Source organism: Gallinula chloropus, assembly GCF_964237585.1.
Source record: "Gallinula chloropus genome assembly, chromosome: 6".
NCBI classification, from domain to species: domain Eukaryota; kingdom Metazoa; phylum Chordata; class Aves; order Gruiformes; family Rallidae; genus Gallinula; species Gallinula chloropus.
Genome location: NC_140091.1, coordinates 21,469,120 through 21,488,188, shown reverse-complemented (window position 1 = coordinate 21,488,188; position 19,069 = coordinate 21,469,120). Strand labels below are relative to the sequence as shown.

At 52.4% G+C, this 19,069-nt stretch overlaps 2 protein-coding genes across 2 annotated transcripts in view; one reads left to right on the top strand and one right to left on the bottom strand.

The window, feature by feature from the left end:
- Positions 1–4,477, top strand: part of COLGALT2 (collagen beta(1-O)galactosyltransferase 2) — a gene marked incomplete at both ends in the record, with an annotated part of 52,971 nt that extends 48,494 nt beyond the window's left edge. The window contains 5 exons of the mRNA XM_084265983.1: positions 268–374; positions 1,276–1,408; positions 3,000–3,127; positions 3,577–3,783; positions 4,201–4,477. Of these exons, the coding sequence (XP_084122109.1) occupies positions 268–374; positions 1,276–1,408; positions 3,000–3,127; positions 3,577–3,783; positions 4,201–4,477 (852 nt within the window). The remainder of the gene's footprint in view (positions 1–267; positions 375–1,275; positions 1,409–2,999; positions 3,128–3,576; positions 3,784–4,200) is intronic.
- Positions 4,478–9,592: 5,115 nt separating this feature from the next.
- Positions 9,593–19,069, bottom strand: part of RGL1 (ral guanine nucleotide dissociation stimulator like 1) — a gene marked incomplete at both ends in the record, with an annotated part of 49,991 nt that continues 40,514 nt past the window's right edge. Inside the window, 10 exons of the mRNA XM_084266275.1 lie at positions 9,593–9,780; positions 10,257–10,371; positions 10,862–11,236; positions 11,941–12,124; positions 13,273–13,359; positions 14,145–14,266; positions 15,255–15,287; positions 15,739–15,825; positions 16,516–16,605; positions 18,946–19,030. Coding sequence (XP_084122401.1) covers positions 9,593–9,780; positions 10,257–10,371; positions 10,862–11,236; positions 11,941–12,124; positions 13,273–13,359; positions 14,145–14,266; positions 15,255–15,287; positions 15,739–15,825; positions 16,516–16,605; positions 18,946–19,030 — 1,366 coding nt within the window. The remainder of the gene's footprint in view (positions 9,781–10,256; positions 10,372–10,861; positions 11,237–11,940; positions 12,125–13,272; positions 13,360–14,144; positions 14,267–15,254; positions 15,288–15,738; positions 15,826–16,515; positions 16,606–18,945; positions 19,031–19,069) is intronic.

Genomic DNA, 19,069 nt, shown 5'->3' with positions numbered 1-19,069 from the left:
TCATCCTTGAAAAGCACCTTCTCCCTGTGACTAACTACTTTTTGTGGATGTTTTATGACAGAGAGTGAGCCTCTGACCTTTCAGTTCCAAACTAACCCCAGGTTTTTTGACACATTCCAAGCAACCTGGAATAAAAGTACAGGCAGTGATTTTTTTTTTTATATAAGATCTGCTCCTCTGGTGGGGTTGCTGGAGCAGAGCAAATCAGGACTCCCTTTTCTTCCTCATGCCCAAGCCAGGAGGCTGACATCTTTCTCTTCTACCCAGATCTTCATGATCAATCTGAAGCGTCGGAAAGACAGGCGGGACAGGATGCTGCGGACTCTCTACGAGCAGGAGATTGCAGTCAAGGTAGTGGAGGCTGTGGATGGAAAGTGAGTTTTGGCAGGGGTTGCTGATGTTTGCAAAGCATGGGTCGTGCTTAACTGCTTCACACCGCCTCCTCGGGTGCCCAGCTCCCTTCTGGTGGGGAAAGGTGGGCCGAGGGGGGAGGTGACAACCTTGTGTAGCTCCAGGCCTGGAGGTTGGTGGCCCTGCATGTGGCAGGGGGTTGGAGCTCTGTGATCCTTGGGGTCCCTTCCAACCCAGACCAGTCTCTGATTCTCTTTGCCCAGTAGTCTGCTTGGGGACCTTTTGCTCCCGTTTCTTTTTGCTTTTGCAATCAGTCGGTCTCTGTGAGAGAACCAGAAGAACCATTTTAGCTCAGACTAGGATGAAAACTGGGTTAAAATCATCCTAATTTCCATGGCTGCAGTTAAAAGGAGTGTGCTGTAATGGCAGTGGAGAGCAGTTATCTCCTGGGAAGACTGTCAAAAGCAGCTGTGCTACAGTGCTAACCCTGATACAGCCCTTCCCAGGCTTTCTCTGAGGTGTGTAGAGACCCTTCTTACGATGACAAAGCAGCGAGGCAGAGGTTTTTGGTGAGGGAGCTGCTAGAAGGCCTCCGGAAGAGAGGAGCCCGCGTGCCATCTAGTGGTCTGTGTCACACTTGGAGACCCATCAGGACCTCTTGGAGAAAACATCTAAGCCAAGCGCCTACCACTTGGTGGGTCCACAAGAAGCCTTTGGCAGAGCTAAGGGTACACTTTGTCAGCTTGGTTTAGAGCTGTAAATCAAGCAATGAACTTCTCTCTGGGCTTTGAGCAAAACAAGCACAGGAATTCCTCAAGGTGTGGCTTCCCTCTGACAGTCCATCCTATTTCCCGTGTTCCGCCCACGTCCGACTCGCACTTACTCCTCCCTACTAAACGCTGATAGCTGCTCTCTCATCCTCAGGGCGCTGAACACCAGCCAGCTGAAAGCCCTGAGCATCGACATGCTGCCGGGTTACCGGGACCCGTACTCCTCCAGGCCACTAACCAGGGGAGAGATCGGCTGCTTCCTCAGTCACTACTACATCTGGAAGGAGGTAAGGAGCTGGTGGGTGCCTCATGGGTGGGTGCAGGAGGACAGCGCAGGGCCAAGCATGGGGAGAGTGTCAAACAGGGCGCTGGTTTCAGGGGTTGTGGGCTGGAGCTGTTTCCCTTGGGTTGTAGGGGGGTGTAGACAGGGATTTTTTGGATGCTGTGGTGGTTTGGCCCTGGCTGGAGGCCAGGTGTCTACCAAAGCTGCTCTGTCACTTCCCTTCTCAGCTGGATGGGGGAGAAAAAAGATACTGAGAGGCTCAGGAGTTGAGACAAGAGTGATAAGGGGCTGGAACGGGCTGCCCAGAGAGGGGGCGGGTGCCCCATCCCTGGAGGTGTTCAAGGCCAGGTTGGATGGGGCCCTGGGCAGCCTTGTGTAGCTCCAGGCCTGGAGGTTGGTGGCCCTGCCTGTGGCAGGGGGTTGGAACTGTGTGATCCTTGGGGTCCCTTCCAACCCAGACCAGTCTGTGATTCTGTGATTCTGTAAGGCCAGGGAGAGATCATTCTGCAATCAGCGTGACGGGCAGAACAGACTCAACACAGAGTAAAGGACAGAAACCTCTCTAATTGATGACAGTGCCTTGCACCAGTGACACCAGAGTCGGGTGGCAAGAAGTGTGACCAGATCTTAAAGCACCTTCCCCCCACCCCTCCCTTCTCAGTAGACTTCACTTCAGTCAGGATTTCACTCCGTTCTTCCCCGCATTGTGGCACAGGGAGGGGCAGGGACTGGGGGAATGGGGGTGTCAGAAATGTTCTCAACATCAGGGCCATCTTCATACCTGAGCTGAGAGATGTTGTTTGGGTGGTTAAAGCTGTAGCTTCCACCTTTGATCACCTGGGGAGCGACAGTTGAGAAGATCCTGGTCATGCTGGTCAGAGGTGGTGGAGGTGCTCAGCCTGACGTTGGCAGGAGGGATTGCTTCACGTGAGGTACAGAGCAGGGACAGGGCACTCGCAGTGCAGTTGCCCAAATCTGCCAGCGAGGGCTGTGCCTCCTGGTGCAGGGTCCTGTGTGGGTGAGAGGAGACAGCCCTCTGCCCTCGGAGGTCTGGGTGCAGCAGGGCACTGATCCAAACTCCCAGAGCCTGCGGGAGTGATGTGGGTCATGGGAAGTGGGGCTTTGCTTCTGGGCCAACAGTCAGGTAATGTGGAACGTAGGTACAGGGTGCCTTTGCGTGCCTGGTCTCTTTGGGAGTCAGAGCCAGGCTCTGGGTACACTGGGGTGTTCTCCTTCCCAGCCTCCAGGAACACATTCTTCCAAGGAAGAGGCTTTCTGAACCAGGGCTGCTGCACATTCCTCTGAGGTTGGTGGTTGCTGTGGTGCTGTTGGATGGTAGCTCAGGGGTTCCAGAGGGTACGACATCCCATGAAGGGGTTTCTGAGGTTGCAGGTGCTCAGCTGCAGGGTGGTTTCCCATCTGTTCTCCCTGGCTTTTGTAGCCCATCCCAGCTGGGCTGTGAACCTGGGGGTGGCTCTCCAGCCCCCTCCCTGCCTGCTCGAAGGGCAGCACCAGGTCAGGATGATCCCACTGATTTCAGGGTGCAGGGAGCAGCTCATGGGATCCATTGATGCTCCTGAACCCTCTCCTTTCAGGTGGTGAACAGAGAGCTTGAGAAAACACTTGTAATCGAGGATGACGTGCGCTTTGAACACCAGTTTAAGAGGAAGCTCATGAAGCTGATGGATGACATCGAACAAGCCCAGCTAGACTGGGAGCTGATGTAAGTAATGGGCCCTTGGCCAGTGAGGATCTCTTGAGCAGGCAGGGGCGGCCCACAGCTTGCCACATCCCAGGAGAGATGCAGGTTAATGCTGGAGTTCAGGGAAAGGCGACTCTTCCCATCACCAGGACAGCTCTGCCTCCTGGGGCAGGGTGCTGGGCTGCCTGTCAGGCACCAGTTGGGCTCAGCAGCGTCTGGAGATGCCACCATGATGGAGGAACTGCAATAGCTCTGTCCAGAGGCCTGAGCTGAGGCATCTTGGCTCCCTCAGGACGTCTCTCCCAGCTGTACCGGTACAGCTGGGGGTGGTGAAGGGTGAAAATGCGTGGGGCTACTCAGGGATTATTTCTTGGAGTGACCCTTGGGCCGTCCCTGGCTGGTATCAGGAGTTGTGTGGTCCTAACAGACGTGCTTTGGTTCTGATTTCCATGATCTTTTCACCCTTGAAGCTACATTGGCCGGAAAAGGATGCAGGTGCAGGAGCCTGAGAAGGCAGTTCCCAACGTCATGAACCTGGTGGAAGCCGATTACTCCTACTGGACCCTGGGCTACGCCATCTCATTCCAAGGGGCTCAGAAACTCATCGGAGCTGAACCTTTCGGCAAGATGCTGCCTGTAGATGAATTTCTGCCCGTCATGTACAACAAGCACCCCGTGTGAGTGGGACACGGTCGTCATTCGGGTTGTTGACTGATCTTAAGCCACGCCTACGCTGGCCTCTCACTTCTGTAACCTGGCTGGTGGGGTATGGGGCTACACCTTGTGCTTTTTGGGAGTCTGTGGCAGAGCTCCTGACACAGCTCAGAGAGGTGACAGACCTGCTGCAGAGGGCTTACTGACCCCTACCTGGTCCCGAGGTGCTCGCTGCTCTCTGGTAGCAGAGGTTTCTGTTGTACCTGTGGGATGTGGTTGGAGGGCCCATGGTGCCGGCCGCAGGGGCAGTCCCACCCCAGCAGCTACCTCTGCTCCCTGCTCAGCGGATGGGCTGGTGTCTCCCAGTTACAATCAGTGGTACTGACTGACACTCCTTCACTCTCTTACTGATGATTATATTTTCCCCCTCTCCTCTTTAGAGCAAAGTACATGGAGTACTACGAGTCCAGGGACCTGAAAGCCTTTTCGGCAGAACCCCTGCTTGTCTACCCCACCCACTACACCGGGCAGCCGGGCTACCTCAGTGACACAGAGACCTCTACAATCTGGGACAACGAGACCGTGTCGACGGACTGGGACAGAACGCACTCCTGGAAGTCCCGGCAGCAGGGCAAGATCCACAGCGATGCCCAGAACAAGGACGCCTTGCCTTCCCAGTCATCTCTCGACACGCCGTCCTCCAGGGACGAGCTATGACTTCCTGCATCCCCCAGGACGCTGGCGACAGCTGAACCTGCCTCCCACTTTAGCTTTTCACCCTTGAAAGTTGTAGAGCAACTCTTCATGTGGTCTCCTTCCCGCTGCTTCTGATGGCAAAGCGCTCTGGCTGGACCCAGCAGCTCCCTGGGCTGCCTGGGACCGGGCGGGAGGTGAAGGAGGGGAAAAGCCTGGCCGAAGGAAGGCAGAGACCTGAACGAAAGCCCTCGCAAGCTTTTGTTTGAGAACAGACTAAAAGCCAAACGAAACCTTGAATGACATCTTTCTACAGGTCCTCCTGTAGAATACTGTATTTATAAAGATTAATATATAGAGCGTACAAGCGTTTGTACCTTTCCGGGTAGGTGTAACTGGGCTGCTGGGTAACTCTTACTCCTTGTTAGGTTTGTAGTTCTATGAGAAACCACGTTTGGGTTACTTGGGTAAAGGGATCCCTGCTGAAATCAAGACTGTTTCCAAAACCATTGAGAGCACTGGAGCAGCGCTCCTCTCTAGAGTCTTCCTCCTCTCCACCCTTCTGTACAAAGCTGCTGCTGGCTTCCCCTCTGCAGGCTTCAAAACATGCCAGAGCCCATTGAAATGGAGCTCCCAGTCCAGAGCTGGTGACTTGGCAGGTCTAAAGTCTTGGAAGCGAGCAGAAAAGGTGGAGGTTGCTGGTTTCATTTGCCTCTGTGCCACTTGATGGCAACACAGGCAGAGTTAATTGTGCCACATCCCGCTTTGCCCCCTGCCTCGATGTATTCCATGGGGAGAATGAAGCCTGACAACGTATTTGAGGGTCTAATTAGGCTGTAAAAGCGAGTGTAGGACTTCTGGGGACTTCACGTTTAGTGAGTTGGGCAGGGAAATGCTTGGCACTATCCTTAGAAAACCAAAACAACCCCCAGAAGCCAGGGCGGGGGGAAGTGGGGTGGGGGTGTCAGCTGTACTGTTGTTCTCAGCAGCCCGCACACAATCCTGCGGTACCCAACGGAAAGGCAGCTTGTCTTGATATGGTTTTTCTTCTGTGTGTGAGGAGCAAACTTGTCTCTTGCTTTGCATCAGGTGTGTTGTACTTGCTGTTGGCTAACAAGTCAGCAGACTGCAGGCTCGGAGTGGGGGGTGTTCTTTTGTTTGTTTGGGGGTTTTGGTGGGGTTTTTTCCTTACAAAGTTTCTCAGCAGCCAGGTGCTGACAGACTACAGTGCTTGGGGTAGCTGGGACAGACTCGGGCCCGCAGGCTGCTGTTGCCATGGAAGGATGTCCTCCTGGCCATGCCACCTAGAGACTCACGTGCTGGCAGCTCTGTACGGTTGTGCGCTCGGTTTTTGATGTTTATTTTTGTTTCTGATGATTCCTGATCAGCGTTGTGCTTTCTGCTGAAGAAGACGTGTTAGTACCTGTCAGCCGGTCTGATAATACATAGAACCTGGAGCAAGCCGAGCAGCCGTGTGGGCTCTTCATTGGGTGGGAAGGGCTGCGTCGCTCTGCGTGGAGTCGCCGCCCGTATCGAGCTGCCTGTCTGCAGCTGCTGTCGGTGAGCCGCGTTCCTTTGGCTGGTGCCCACATAACGCAGTGAGTACAGAGCTCCGCCAGCAGCCGGCGCATGTGGCCAGGGCTGTTCCTTTCTGACTGTCCCTCCCGCTTCCTCCATGGGTCTCACTGGCCTGTGTGAAGCACTCTGGAGTGTGGTAGTCCCAGCGGTCTTGGTATGGAGCGTGTGTGAGCTCTGGGGAGTGGGACGTCTGTACGCTGTGAGCATCCAGCATGTTGTCTGACTCTGCTCTGGGTACAAAGCTGTTCCATCAGGCCCTGCTTCGTGTGGGAATGGGGCTGATGGTGCAGCATGGCTGTTTCTCTGGTCTGTTGGTAATGCTGTCAGAGGGCTGGCGGTGCTGGAGCCAGGGCACCCCAGAGGAGTGGGGTGCTGGCCTGGCATTGCACCCGTGGGGGCTGTCACTCCCACTGACGTCCACGTGTGTCGGGAGTCGGACAGAGCAGCAGGGCTGAGCTAGTGCTGGGTGTGGGAGTCCCTGGGGCTGCTCCTCTGAGTTAGTTAATATTACAGCTGCCTCCCTGGGTGAAGCCTGGTTATGGTTACACTGAGCTCATACATGTCACCACGGTGTGGATCTTCCTGCCCCCACCCCCCCCATGCACTTTCCGTCCTGTCACCACCCACTTGCCAGAAAGCACCCACAGAGCACCATAGCCATATCAGCAGGAGCTCTGGCTCCTACTGCAGTGGGTTCTCTGTGACCATCACGGCTGAAAATGACCCCAGTGCTCCCCACGGCACAGCACTCCTCATGCTGGGTGCTGGAGAGGGAAGGGGCTGGGCCTGGGGGCAAGTGCAGCAGCCCAGGGGAAGGGGTGGCTCCGTTTCCAGCCCCTTGGCTCTGCCAGGCTCGGCTTTAACGGAGGTTTGGCAAGGTGGGAGCCCATGGAAACACTTCTGGGGCGCCTGGGAATGTTTTTTCCCCACTTGCCAGGTATTTCTTTTTCTTTTTTTGACTCATCTAACGGGCTTCAAAGCTGAGTGTGAGCTGGAGCACCCGCTTGAAATCAGAGTCACAGGAGTTGGAAGGGACCTCAAGAGATCATCAGGGCCAACCCCCCCCTCCCGCCCCACCCCTCACCCTCCCTCCCCACCAAAGCAAATGCCAGTGTGGCTGTGGCTGTTGGGTGGGGGCCCTGCGGAGCTCCCCAGAAGTGGAGGTAACCCACAATGTGGTCTTGCACTTTGTCAGGCAATCTTGAAAAAGCAATTCATTAGGGGAACATAAGGAGGGGTAAGTAAACTGCAGGGCTGGAGGGTTCGTCTCTCCTTTTGCTCTGAAGGCCTGCACTAACCCCCAGGAGCCCTGAGCCTTTAGGAAACCCCCCAGCAGTGCTGGGGCAGGGGCGGTGTTCCAAAGTGTGAGCAGCAAGCCAAGGCAGTCCCAAGCAGGGTCAGGGGGACAGGCCTGAAACAAGCCCACCCGCAGGAAGGCGGTGAGTAACCCCTCAGCCCCGGCTTGGCTTTGGTCGAGGGCAGGAAAAGCACAGGGAAGGAAAAGCGCTGTTGTGCTCTCGGCTTCCTCTGGTTGGGTTTTGTTTCCTGTGGTCATTTAAGTAGAAAAAAAAGCAGGAGCCAGCTCAGGCTCGGGGTCATCGCTCCTTGCCTTCACTACTGTCTCTTCAGTGATGCAGGAGGTGCTCAGTGACCCAAAAGAGCCTGATTTCACCAAGAAATGTCTGTGACATTTGTGTACAAGGTACCTAGTTAGTTACAGCAAGCGTTAGCTGAAAGGCTGCAGCTAGAACGGGGCCTTTGGGGGTCTCAGGCTGGTGGGGAAGCTGAGCTGGGGGGGAGCAGGGAACAGCAAAAGTGATGAGGATAATGAGAGCAGCAGCAAGGTGTAGAACCCCCACCCCACATGCAATAATGAAGCCAAAGAAAAAAAACCACACAAATATTAGTTGAAAAAAACCTTTATACAATAAATGTAATAAAGATCACAGGTAAGCCTTAAAAAATAAAAAGGAGGGAGAAAAGAAAAAAACCCTACTTTTTGGAGGGTCTAATTTTAACATTAAGAACATTCACCTTTCAGCCTAATACAGCCAAACCTCCTCTAAGCAATACTGAATGAGTCTTAGCACTACCCCTACAGAAACTGAAATGCCAAACTTGTGCTGCAGTCCTGCCCTAACACTGGGCAAAGATTAAGGCTCAGATACAAACCCCTCTTAACTGAACTGCTGTTGGAGTTCTTAACTGTATGGGGGCTACTTGTAAACAGTGGTGATAAATCCTCACCTAGTGTAAAGCGTCCTGCCCTAACACTGTGAATGTGTCCTGATCTGCGAAGTAACAGAGCCTGGCTTTGAAAAACCTACACCGGGGCTCAGGTGCGGCCTAAAACTCAGCGTCTGAGTGGTGCAGAGGCAGCCTCCTTGGGAAGGGCTCTGCTTACCGAGACAATCCCATGTCTCTGTTATGGCTTTTTAAAATAAAACCTGTCGCTGTCCTTTCAAGGAAGCCTGGGTGCTGGGAGGAGGCCCCAGCAGTGTGTCCCTCACGAGTTTCCCAGAACAGGGAATTAAACGCTTCCAGCTGAATGCTTCCTTCCAGCTGAAAGGATGTACCATGTCAGGAAATTCATTGAACAGGGAAGATGCAGGGCAGGGGCAGCGCCAGGAGGTGATGTGCTGCAAGTATATAAAATCTCTGGGGTGTTGGGGTAATGCCTAAAACCTGTTGCTCTCCCTGCCCTGCTCGCTATTAAAATGAAAGGTCATGTAGTTGCCCGTTGCGCAGGAGACATTCCCCATTGCTCAGGAAACATTGTCCATCAGTCCATGGGCCAATGAAAGGCTTCGCTCTCAGAGAGTGATTGCACATTATGAAGAGGTCCGTCCATCAGTTCAGGGTCCGCAGAAGGCATCGAGTTCCAGTCACTGGGTTAGCAGAGTCCAAGGGAAAGTGCCTTGGCCTGGCGGCAAGACAAGACTTCAAGACAAGGAGTGTCCGTTCGCCTTGTCCAGGAGCAGGCCATGCCACTCATGGCAAAGCCTGTGCAGTCTTTAAAAGTTCTTTGGAAGAAAAAAACCAATCCAAAACTAGGTTTGTTGGATTGTTTTTCTGGCATGGAAGAAGTGCAAAGAGAAGTCTGCCAGCGGTATGAAAGCGACACACACGCTTGCCGTTTATCCTGGCTCCAGCATGGAGTGTGCCGGGGCCGTACCCACGCTGCTTTTGCGTGAATACAAATGTTGCCTGGAGGCAGCACCTGCTCAGGGCACGAGGCTGGCCAGGGCCTCGGCCTTGGTTCAGGCAGAAGTCGAGGGAGACTTTTTCTTCTTCAGTTTTACAAAAATAAAATTTAGATGCTCGTCTTCTGTGTAATACTGGCACAAAGGGAAAGGGTTTCTCACAAATGGAGTTGGCTTTTGTGGTGGTCTTTAAGACCCGTGTTGCAGTCCTGTTTTCAGCTCCTCCTGGGGCTCTGGTGTTCCTCAGCTCATGTGCCCACCAAGAACCAGGGAACAGCTAACCCCAAGGGGATACAGCAAAATTCCAGTCCGCAATGTCCAACAAATCATAGAATTGTAGGGGTTGGAAGGGACACTCTCAGAGTATGAGTTTGCTGGGCTTGCTGCTCCAACGCCCCCGTTTAGCAGTCCTGGGGAACGTCAGAGTGCAGTGGTTCCCCATATTCACTTTTCCACTGCCAGGCTGTTTTCTTCGAAGGATGAAATCGTAGTTCACCTGGCTGTTCATGGCATAAAACACATTTGCGTTCTTTGGGAACACCAGCTCTGCAAAAGGAGGAGTGGAGCAAGTGTTAGTTTGCAGCCAGGAGAGAACAAGGACCAGGAGTATATGGCCAGGCAGGGATGGACCCCTTGCCACCTCCCGCCAAAGCAGCACAGGGTGGCACCCACAGCACCTCTCCCACAACAAAAGGCGTGAGCAAGGCCATGGAGGCCAAATGTGGAACATGTCCAGCCAACGGTGGGATCCTGGGGTGGCCGTACCCTGCCAGGCTCTGCGTGGGGGCAAAGAGAGCACGGGCAGCTGCTCTTCAGCTCACAGCTCTATGAGCACAGCCCGTGTCTGCCCGGCAACCCCCGAGCATGCTCTGCCTCCCAGGAGTCCACCCTTCGCAAAGGGCCTGTTCTCAGGGGCAGCTGTGACAATGCACCCCAGTGTTTCTAACCTTGCGTTGCGTCTTACTCTTTCCTTCAAAGCCCAGCAGAAGTTTTCAAGCAGCAGTAGGTTTCTGCCTCCCTACCTTTGCCCACGGAGATGATCTGCACAAGCTCATAGTCCTCAGCTGCATCCAATTCCAGATTGTGTTTCACCATAGCTCTCTGGATGACAGCAGGAGCTTTGTCTTGGCTAGTGAGCTAGAGAGAGAGAGAGAGAGATGCTGCTTATTCACTCAAGATCACTGATCTAATAATTAGCCAAAGCCTCCTGCCCTGCTGCAGCCTGCCTGCTCTTGGCATAGATTTAAGAGACATGGAAAAACACACGACGAGATGGTAACAAAGGTACCACTAGATATTAAACCACTTCAGTTCTGGACAACAGGTCCTGCCCCGAAGAGGCGGCAGGACTTCGGTGGCAGGATGCCTGAGTAAATGAGACACCAATGGCGCGAGCCATGGAAGCCCATGTCAGGAACTGCCTCATCTGTTGTTTGAATTCACCAGGCCCTCACAGGAGGGCTCTTTGCAGTTTGGGGAGGTCAGGGCATTCCCATCATGGGAGACAGGTACGCGTCCTAGGCGCTACGCCTCCCCCCAGCCAGGTTGGATCAATGGGCTCAGTGAGTTTGTGTGGCTAAACTAAAAGCACCGTTAAGTCACCCCGGCTGTGAACACTGCCACGCACCAAGATGCTCTTGTACATGTTGCCATTGTTGTCCTCAATGCTGGTGCGGATGATGCACATGTCGTGGTCCTGATGGTTGTAAGCAGGAGGTGACGGTACTTTGGTGGTGACCGGTATCATGGGGACAGAGCACATCCCATTGGAGGAGTTGATGGGAGAAGAGGATAAGGCAGAAGTGGATAACTCTGTCGAGGAAGGTACTTCCACTGAAGAGCAGGAGAAGTCAGAGGACCCAGCAGACCCCGAGGACCCGTCTGACCCTGAGGACTCAGAGGACTCGGAGGACCCGGCAGACTCAGAGGAACTGGCACAACCGGAGGAACCAGCAGACTCGGAGGACTTGGAGGAATCAGAGGACCTAGAAGACTTGGACAGCTGCACAACAGAGAGAAAGACAAACGCCGTCAGAAACTAGATGGTTTGTCAGCCTAGTGCACAGGTTGCGTAGGTGGTGTGTGTGTCGTTCTGGAGGAAGGACGTGAGAAAGGTGAAGGCACATAGAAACCCCCAGTCCCCTGGTACTCCTGGCCAAGCGAACTTCACCTTGAGTCCTCTGCCCAGCTGGGCACACTGCTCACTCCTGCCTCTCGGTAAGGAGGCCAGGAGGTGGCAGCAGATACAGCGACCAGGGGCTGGTTGTCGGCAACCAGCCAGGGATTGGGACTGACTGGGGAGGAGCAGAGGGACCGGAGCATCGCCGCTCCAGCCCCGGCTGGGACCCCTTACACGTGTGGGAACACATTCCCTGTAACTGCCCACTCCCTCCCCGTGCTGCGCAGGGTTCGGCCTTTCTCCTCACCCGCCCTGCCCAAACTCTGTGGGGAGTGCCTTGGCTCAGGGAAGGAGGGCTCCAGTCCTCGGCAACGTAGAGAGGACTGTGCAAAAATCCCGACTGGACAGCTTCCACCTTTACCCATTTCTTTCCTACAGTCTCTCCACCCCACCAAAAGCAACGCTGCAGTCGAGACCGAGAGGCTGGGGCCAACTCCTCAGGCCGGCCAGCAGCGTGGGCTGGCTGTGCCGAAACACTGCCGGCCCCCCGCACACTGGCTGTGCCAGCACCGCCGCCCAGCGCCTACCTTTTGCGGAGACTCATCAGGAGTGCCCATGGGACTCGAGTCCTCAGACTCAGACTGATTCAGCTCACATGAGGAAACACTGGCTGAGTCCGTGCATTCCCCAGAGCTCCCGCTGGGAGTAGATTTGGGTTGCTCTTTGACAGGGCTACTGCTCTGGGTGACCATCTCAGAGCCTAGAAACAGCCTGTAAGGGAAAAGAAAGCAGAAAAAGCTCGTAAGTGAGAAAAGAACAGAGCTGGGATGAGCAAAGCTGGCGCAGGGTTTCTTTCCAAGAGTCCAAAGAGACACATACATGGTGAGGAGCTGACAAGAAGGTGCAAATGACAGGCTCTCCCACTCTGAGACCCATTTCTAAATGCAGGTCAGGTAAATTTACAGGAGTGGCAAAGGAAACAGCTCCTATGATGTCTGAGGCAGAGAAGTGAGGAGAATTAGATGCTACTACAGCACGTGGTTACCAATTTTAAACCATTCAGGGAGGTGTCAGTGGTTCTGAGATGAATTACACCCGCCTTTCCTACAGTATTAACGTGCAAGATACACTCAGAGTGCGGATGAAGCGACTCTTCAGACCAAGACTGCACCATGAGAACAAACACGACACAATTACAGCACTAGGGCACGGAAAAGAGGGGATAAAGCCTGTGCTCTGCAGTGACAACTCCCACGCACAGCTTCGGCACACTCCAAGGGAAATGAGAACAAGAGGCTGCTGGGAGTTGAGAGCTAGCCCATCGTAGCCAGGATGGGCTAACAGAAAAACCTTCCAAACAGCTGCCAGTGTATTTATTTCTACAGGTTTCTTTGTGTATGGGAACCCAAAACTCTACAAAGACAATGAATAAATGCATCTGGTCTTCCTTCAGACCAGGCAGGAAAGGACAGTTAAGACCAGACAGTGCTTTGCCAGCTCAGCAGTTCTCCCTTGTCGTGACCATGCTGCTGCTATGTTGGAAACCCTTCAGAGATCCCATGTCAGGGTCCATTTTCTCACCTTTAAGATGTATTTTTACTTCGGTTCTCAATGCCTGTTTTCATTCCCTGCAGCTTTCCATGAAGTCGCACAAGGGTATTGTTTCCCGTGTGAGCTGAGCTGCGTGTCCCTGCTCTCCACCACCTCCGATTGGAGGTCAGGCAGTATTCTGCCGAAATGGACCACGTCCCCAGGATCTTTTTTCCCCTTCTCTAACCCAAAGGCAGATTGTTCCTATTATCTAATGCCTTTTTGCTAATTTGCATATTAAAATCCTGCTAGGAGGGGGTTTCCACATGTGTACATCAAATTACACTAATAGTGAATGCAGCAAAAGCCCCTTGCCCCGCCGTACTTACAGGCTGAACCTCTTCACCACGCTCTTCCGGGATTTCGGGGATGCGGTGCTAGCGTTGGCGGCTTCAATCTCACGGGAAAGGTTATAGCTGCAGAACAGAGGCCACTGGGTCAGTTTTTACAGACAATACTCTTAAGTACTTGGATCTCAAAAGCAGCAACGCTCAAGAAGGTTGAGAGACTTTCAGTTACTCCCACTTCAGAATGCTGCAACCCCACAGAGAGGAACGTAGTAGCTTTGGTTGCATTTTACTATGGAGAAAGGTATATGTCACTTCTTTACAAGAGCTTTAAAAACAAGTGCTTTTGGGGGGCCACTCATGGTTTTATGGTAAAAAAAAAAGTGAATCCCCAAGGTGGGAATCTTGGATAAGGGGAAGTTTGTTTTTTTCTACGACAGTATAACGCAGCAGGGGTCTGTACTTGCCCTCCAAGTTCAGCGGAGACATTAAAGTGCTGGGAACAAATTCCCTTGGCTTGTCCCAGCAGCACGTGCCGCAGTGCAGAACTCGGCAAAACCCACCCGAATGCCCAGAGCCACAGAGCTTGTGCGTGCTCTGCGTTGCCTTGACCACCCGCTGTCCACTGCATTCCGACACCCCTTTGGATCCCTGTGCTGAGCGTGCGCCCAGGCACAACAAACCATCCTATTTCAAAGTCAAAAGCCTGATTTCCAACCTCAAAACCAAACCCCGCTAAGTGCTCCACAGGTTTCCTGCAGCTGTCGAGTAGAAGGCAGGTTATTCCCACCCTCCCTGAGCATCAGGATGTGCCATTCCCATAGGAGGATTGCTACTGGCTGGCTGAAGTACCTGCAGGTGGACCTGGGGGAAGAAAAGCCCCCCCAGCTTCACCAGATGGGTTGAGAACCTACCTCTCTTCCTCAGTCATGTCCTGCTGTTTCCAGAACCACTGGATGAATTTTTGGTCCGGCATCATGCAATAGTTGTTACAAGCGGATTGTAAGAGCTTAATTTCAGCAAGTATTTCAAATTCCTGAGGAAATCAAAACAAATAGGAATTCCAAACAGAAAAAAACCAAAACCAACGAAGCAGTCTCGTTCAGACACCAAACACACACAACCACAGATCCAGGACAACCTTAGTCTAGACCAAATTTCAGTTCCAGCTGAGTGTTTCAGGAACCAAGATGTGACCGGTTTCATCAGCCACACGCCAACATGCAGACAAACCCAAGGGCTCAAGCTCCACCACAGAAGCTTTGCCCAGGTACAAAGCCGCCTGCTGACAGCGCTGCCGGTTGTCCCTCCAGCAGTGGAGGTGGTAGAGGGTCACAAGCTCTTTGGATCACCCTACTACTCGTGCACTGGCCGTCCCAGCACCACGAGAAGAGCCACGCTCTGTACTTGGGTGGTTCTTGGGCAACGAGCAAGGGATGCTCATTGATGAAATTAATAATAATAAGGGATGCCTGAGATGAAAGCCATGCCTGACCTTTGCATGGGGTGCACCAAAGGAACATGCAGTGCTACCCGTGATGGGTGTAATTAGGCAGCGCCGCTCTGCTCTAACCCCACACCCATGAGGTGCAGCCTCACCAACGTACAGGGGCACAATCCCTGCCCTGGACTTGCTGGCCACACTGGGCCTGATATTCGCCACGTTGTCAACCAACACCCCCAGGTCCTTTTCAGCCAGGCAGCTCTCCAGCCACTCTGCCCCAAGCCTGTGGTGTTTCCTGGGGTTATTGCGACCCGAGTGCCAGGACCATGACTACCAAAGCAGAGGGAATGCGCATGCCCCTGTTGCAAGTCCCATGGAGGTATGTGTACTGCAGCTCCTTGCTCTCTGCTGCACACATCTGCAAAGTTCTCTTCCCATGCCACTCTTTGCAGGTCGGCAGGGGCTTAGACTCTCCTGACCAATTTAATTACAATTAGCAAGTGGAGGCAAATGGCCTCGCTAAGAGAACGCTCTAAGGGAGGGCATCAGGAAACTAAAAGTCACTGAACAGCCACCTTACCTTTCGCCTCTTCTCAAAATTTATCATGCCGCCCTGTTGGAAGGAAAGAGAAGGGATCAGAGGAGAAAAGCACGTGCTCAGTTGAAGGTAACCACAAACAGCATGGAGCAATCAAGGTAAACGTAAAGCACAGACAGACCTTCTAAAAATACCAGCTTGCAGGTCTGGTAAAACCCCTGCACTCATGTATCTGAGTCTCCGCAGGATAGCAGAGGGGAGAAAGGGAGTAGAAAACAGTGAGGAGAAAAATCCACTTTGTGCCCCCAGAGAAGGGAGTGAGAAGGTGTGAGGAGCTGTGCAGGCACCAAGGGCAGGGGAGGGGGGAGGAGGCGGCCCAGGTGCCACAGAGAAAGATGCCCCTGCAGCCCCTGGAGAAACCTATGGTGGAGCGTGTGTCCCCCCGCAGCCCATGGAAAAGGCCCAGACCCCACCTGTAGCCCGGAAGGCACAGAAAGTTAGGAATCAAAAAACTGCCTCGACATACCTCGATATAGTCCTGAAGGGCTGTGTCGAGCATGATGAGATCAGTGAGGAAGTTCCCAAGGTAAGGTACCGTGCCCTGCATTACACCCTGCGAGTGATGAGAGCAGTGTCGGATTAATTGCCAGAGAAAGGGCAGTAATTAGAATGTTTAGTGGTAATAATTAGATTGCCACAATACTCCTGCATAAGCAAATGAAATAAAAGCAGGCTGCTTAGCCTAACAGCGGGCTTATGAATGATGTTTTCTTTCATTACATCATCCTCAGTGTCTAATCTAGAATTTAAATCAGACTCTAATGCGAGCGGGATGCTCTCCCAGACATTGACAGCATTTCAATACACAGGTGGGAGCTCCTGGATAAAAGGACAGGTGGGTTGCACTAAAAACCGGAACCCCTTACACCTTGGCAGCATCAATTCCACTTTAATTGTTTATGGACACAGATATATATGCACGTGGGGCCATCTTGATATATAAATGTGCATTACAAACACACACACACGAGCATTACACGCTTACTGCAGGCCACAGCCTAAGGGAAATCCATATATTTACAGGGATGAGTATTTCGGCTGCATATTCAGTGAAACCTTTCGGTTCACTTGCTCTGTATCAGCTAATGGACAGCACTGCCGCGATTGCTCTGCTTGACAGGGAGCACATCCAAGAGCATCACCGACTGCGAAATACCTGTCTCGATACCGCTTCGGGCATCACTTACAGCGTTAATCGTGTTACCGGTTCGCAAAAGGGGTAGGAAAAGGACCCCAAACTCACCATGTCCTTTTGAAGTTGGAGTCGCCTCTGTGTCTTTTTCTGATTTTCCTTCACGTTGCTGTCCAGGTTTGCGAATTTGGATGTCCCTTCCTGGAAGGGAATGAGAAGACAATTAATTAATGGAGGAGCTGAGTGGTAAGCTACCAACTGCCTCTGTGTAAAATACCTGCAGATGCATTTAACCAGGCAAACCAGGTTTGACAGGTAGATGCATGTACACAGATGTGCTCGTACCCCAACTGGGAATTTTGGACAAAATCCCACAAAACAGCCATAAGGGAGTTTTCCTGCCAAATAGCTCTGCCCCGGGCCTGGCTAAGTGCATCTGGGCATCTTCTCTGAGTTCAAATCCCAGCAGCTCAGATATACTTCAGGTGCCTGTATGCTTCTCCAAGCTCTACCCTGACGCTTCTGACCTCAGGATCTCTGTTTAATTTCTGAATTGGGACTGCTGCGGGTAAACATCTCTATCCTACGTAATGCTTTGTTTTCCCTTACACCGCAACGGAGAGCGCCAGCAACTGCGGCTTATTGACTAATCCAAAACCACGCAGGGAATGGAAGCAAGAGGATTTCATCTCCACAGTTCAAGCTTTCCTATGAATGGATGAGCTATTTCACAACAGGTCTGTAGCCTTCATTCCCCTGGATCCGTACGGGATGCTGGGAGTTACTGGTATTTTTTCTCCAGTGGCCAGATAGACGGATCTTGAATCATTATCACCGTCCTTTATCTGAGAGACTTGTAAAGACTCTCTCATTGAAGGGTTTACTTCTCAGTCGCAGTTAATCAACAGATCACTCAAATTCTCTATTTCCTTCCTGAGCTGAAAGCCAGAAGCAAGTGAAACAGCAGGGTTTGTCTCAATGTCTTCAAGACACTGAAGGGTAACCTCGGGATGGTCCAAGAGTGGCCGGCGGGAAGGCGCAGGAAGTAAAAGCGCAGCTTGCAGTGGAGCCCTTATTTGAGGAGGTGAGAACAGTGCTCCTTCTCCATGCCGAACTTTCATATGGCATTTTCTCTATGCTTTAATTTTCAGGATGGATAGTCAAGGTCAATCACTGCTTCCCTAGAGAGACTATTTACAGTCAAGGAAAACAAAGACTTTAAGGATTTGGTGGAGAGTAACCCTCCAATCATTACAAAACAGTCCAAGATGCGCAGCAGGAGGGACGTTCTAGCTGTTCCGTGGAATTTTTTTCCTCCTCTCACGGCTTTCAAAATGCTTTGTACATCTACTTAGAGCAGCTGGAGAGTGTGGTTTGTTGGGAGCCAGAAGGTCTGGGCTCAGATTGAGATGTTTTGTCTTTTGAATAGTTGAGTTAAATAAGCTATTGGAACACGTGCTTTCCCTCTACGCTTATTTGTGTCTCACCTGCTGTAAAATTCAGCTACAGGTGTTGATGAACGGAGGATAAACCAGACAGACTGACAAGTTTGAATGTGCTCACCCATCATTCCTCATCAAAACACAGCGTTTCATATACCGAGGCGTTAGGAGGCAAGGTACAAACGCCAGACTGGATGGAATTGCCAAACCCTAGACTGGTTAGCCACTTTTGTATGTAAACAGAAGGAACTGCCACAAACGTCCCTTAGTTTCTGCAGAACATAACCTTTCCCTCTATTCTTCCTCACTCCTTTCAATCTCCTGAGCTTGTTGAGGTTCGCCCAGGAGAGCGCACAAGTCAAACGGTTTCTGACAGAGCCTGCTTTGTTGTCCATCTGGCCACACACAGAGCAGGAAGGCTGTTCCTTCAAAATTCCCAGCCCTGTTTTTCAGTTCCAAGAAAGGTACTGGATAGTCGGATAAACATCTTGGTTTAATTCTTCAGCTGAAGCTGGGTGGCATTGTTCCAATGAAGTCAAAAGCACTACGGCGGTGCAACGCAGTCGAGAGCAGCACTTGGAGCCGCTCTGCACTCACCGGCACAGAGCTGAGGGTGTCCGCACTGGTGGGTCAGCTCCCCAAACAGAGCAGTGTAAAGCCAAAGCGCTCATGGTAACCCCTTCTGGGGGAGCAATGCCGTGCAGCACCTCCTCATCCCAGCTACGGCCCCAGCACTCTCCCAGGGAAGGTATGGCACACACAGCTATCCCCAAGCTGGACATCACTGTGCCCTGGGGAGTGTCACCTAACAGCATGACCTTCAACATGGGGGCTCTCTGAGGAGTCCTTATCTGCTGCCTTGCAAACAAGCACACAGAGTCTGTGCTGCTGCAGCCCGACGTGTGTGGCTACACAGGCTAAGGCTTGTGTAGGTTCTTCCAGGGCAATGACATCACCTCTGTTCCCCGCAGGAAAGCGCAGGTTTAACGGACCTGTCGTCTGGGAAGCACCACGTACAGTGGTTCAAGGACAGACGAACTTTGGCAGCTGGTTGGAAAAAGCTTTGATCACAAGATTTGCAACTCAAGCCACTTCTCACCTTCATGAGTAGCTCTCGACTTGTCAGATAATTGTCGTGGTCCGAGAAGATATCAGAGAGCTCTTCAAACATCAGCATTACATCCCTGTAGAGGAAAAGGGAAAATCATTTAGTTTATTAGTCA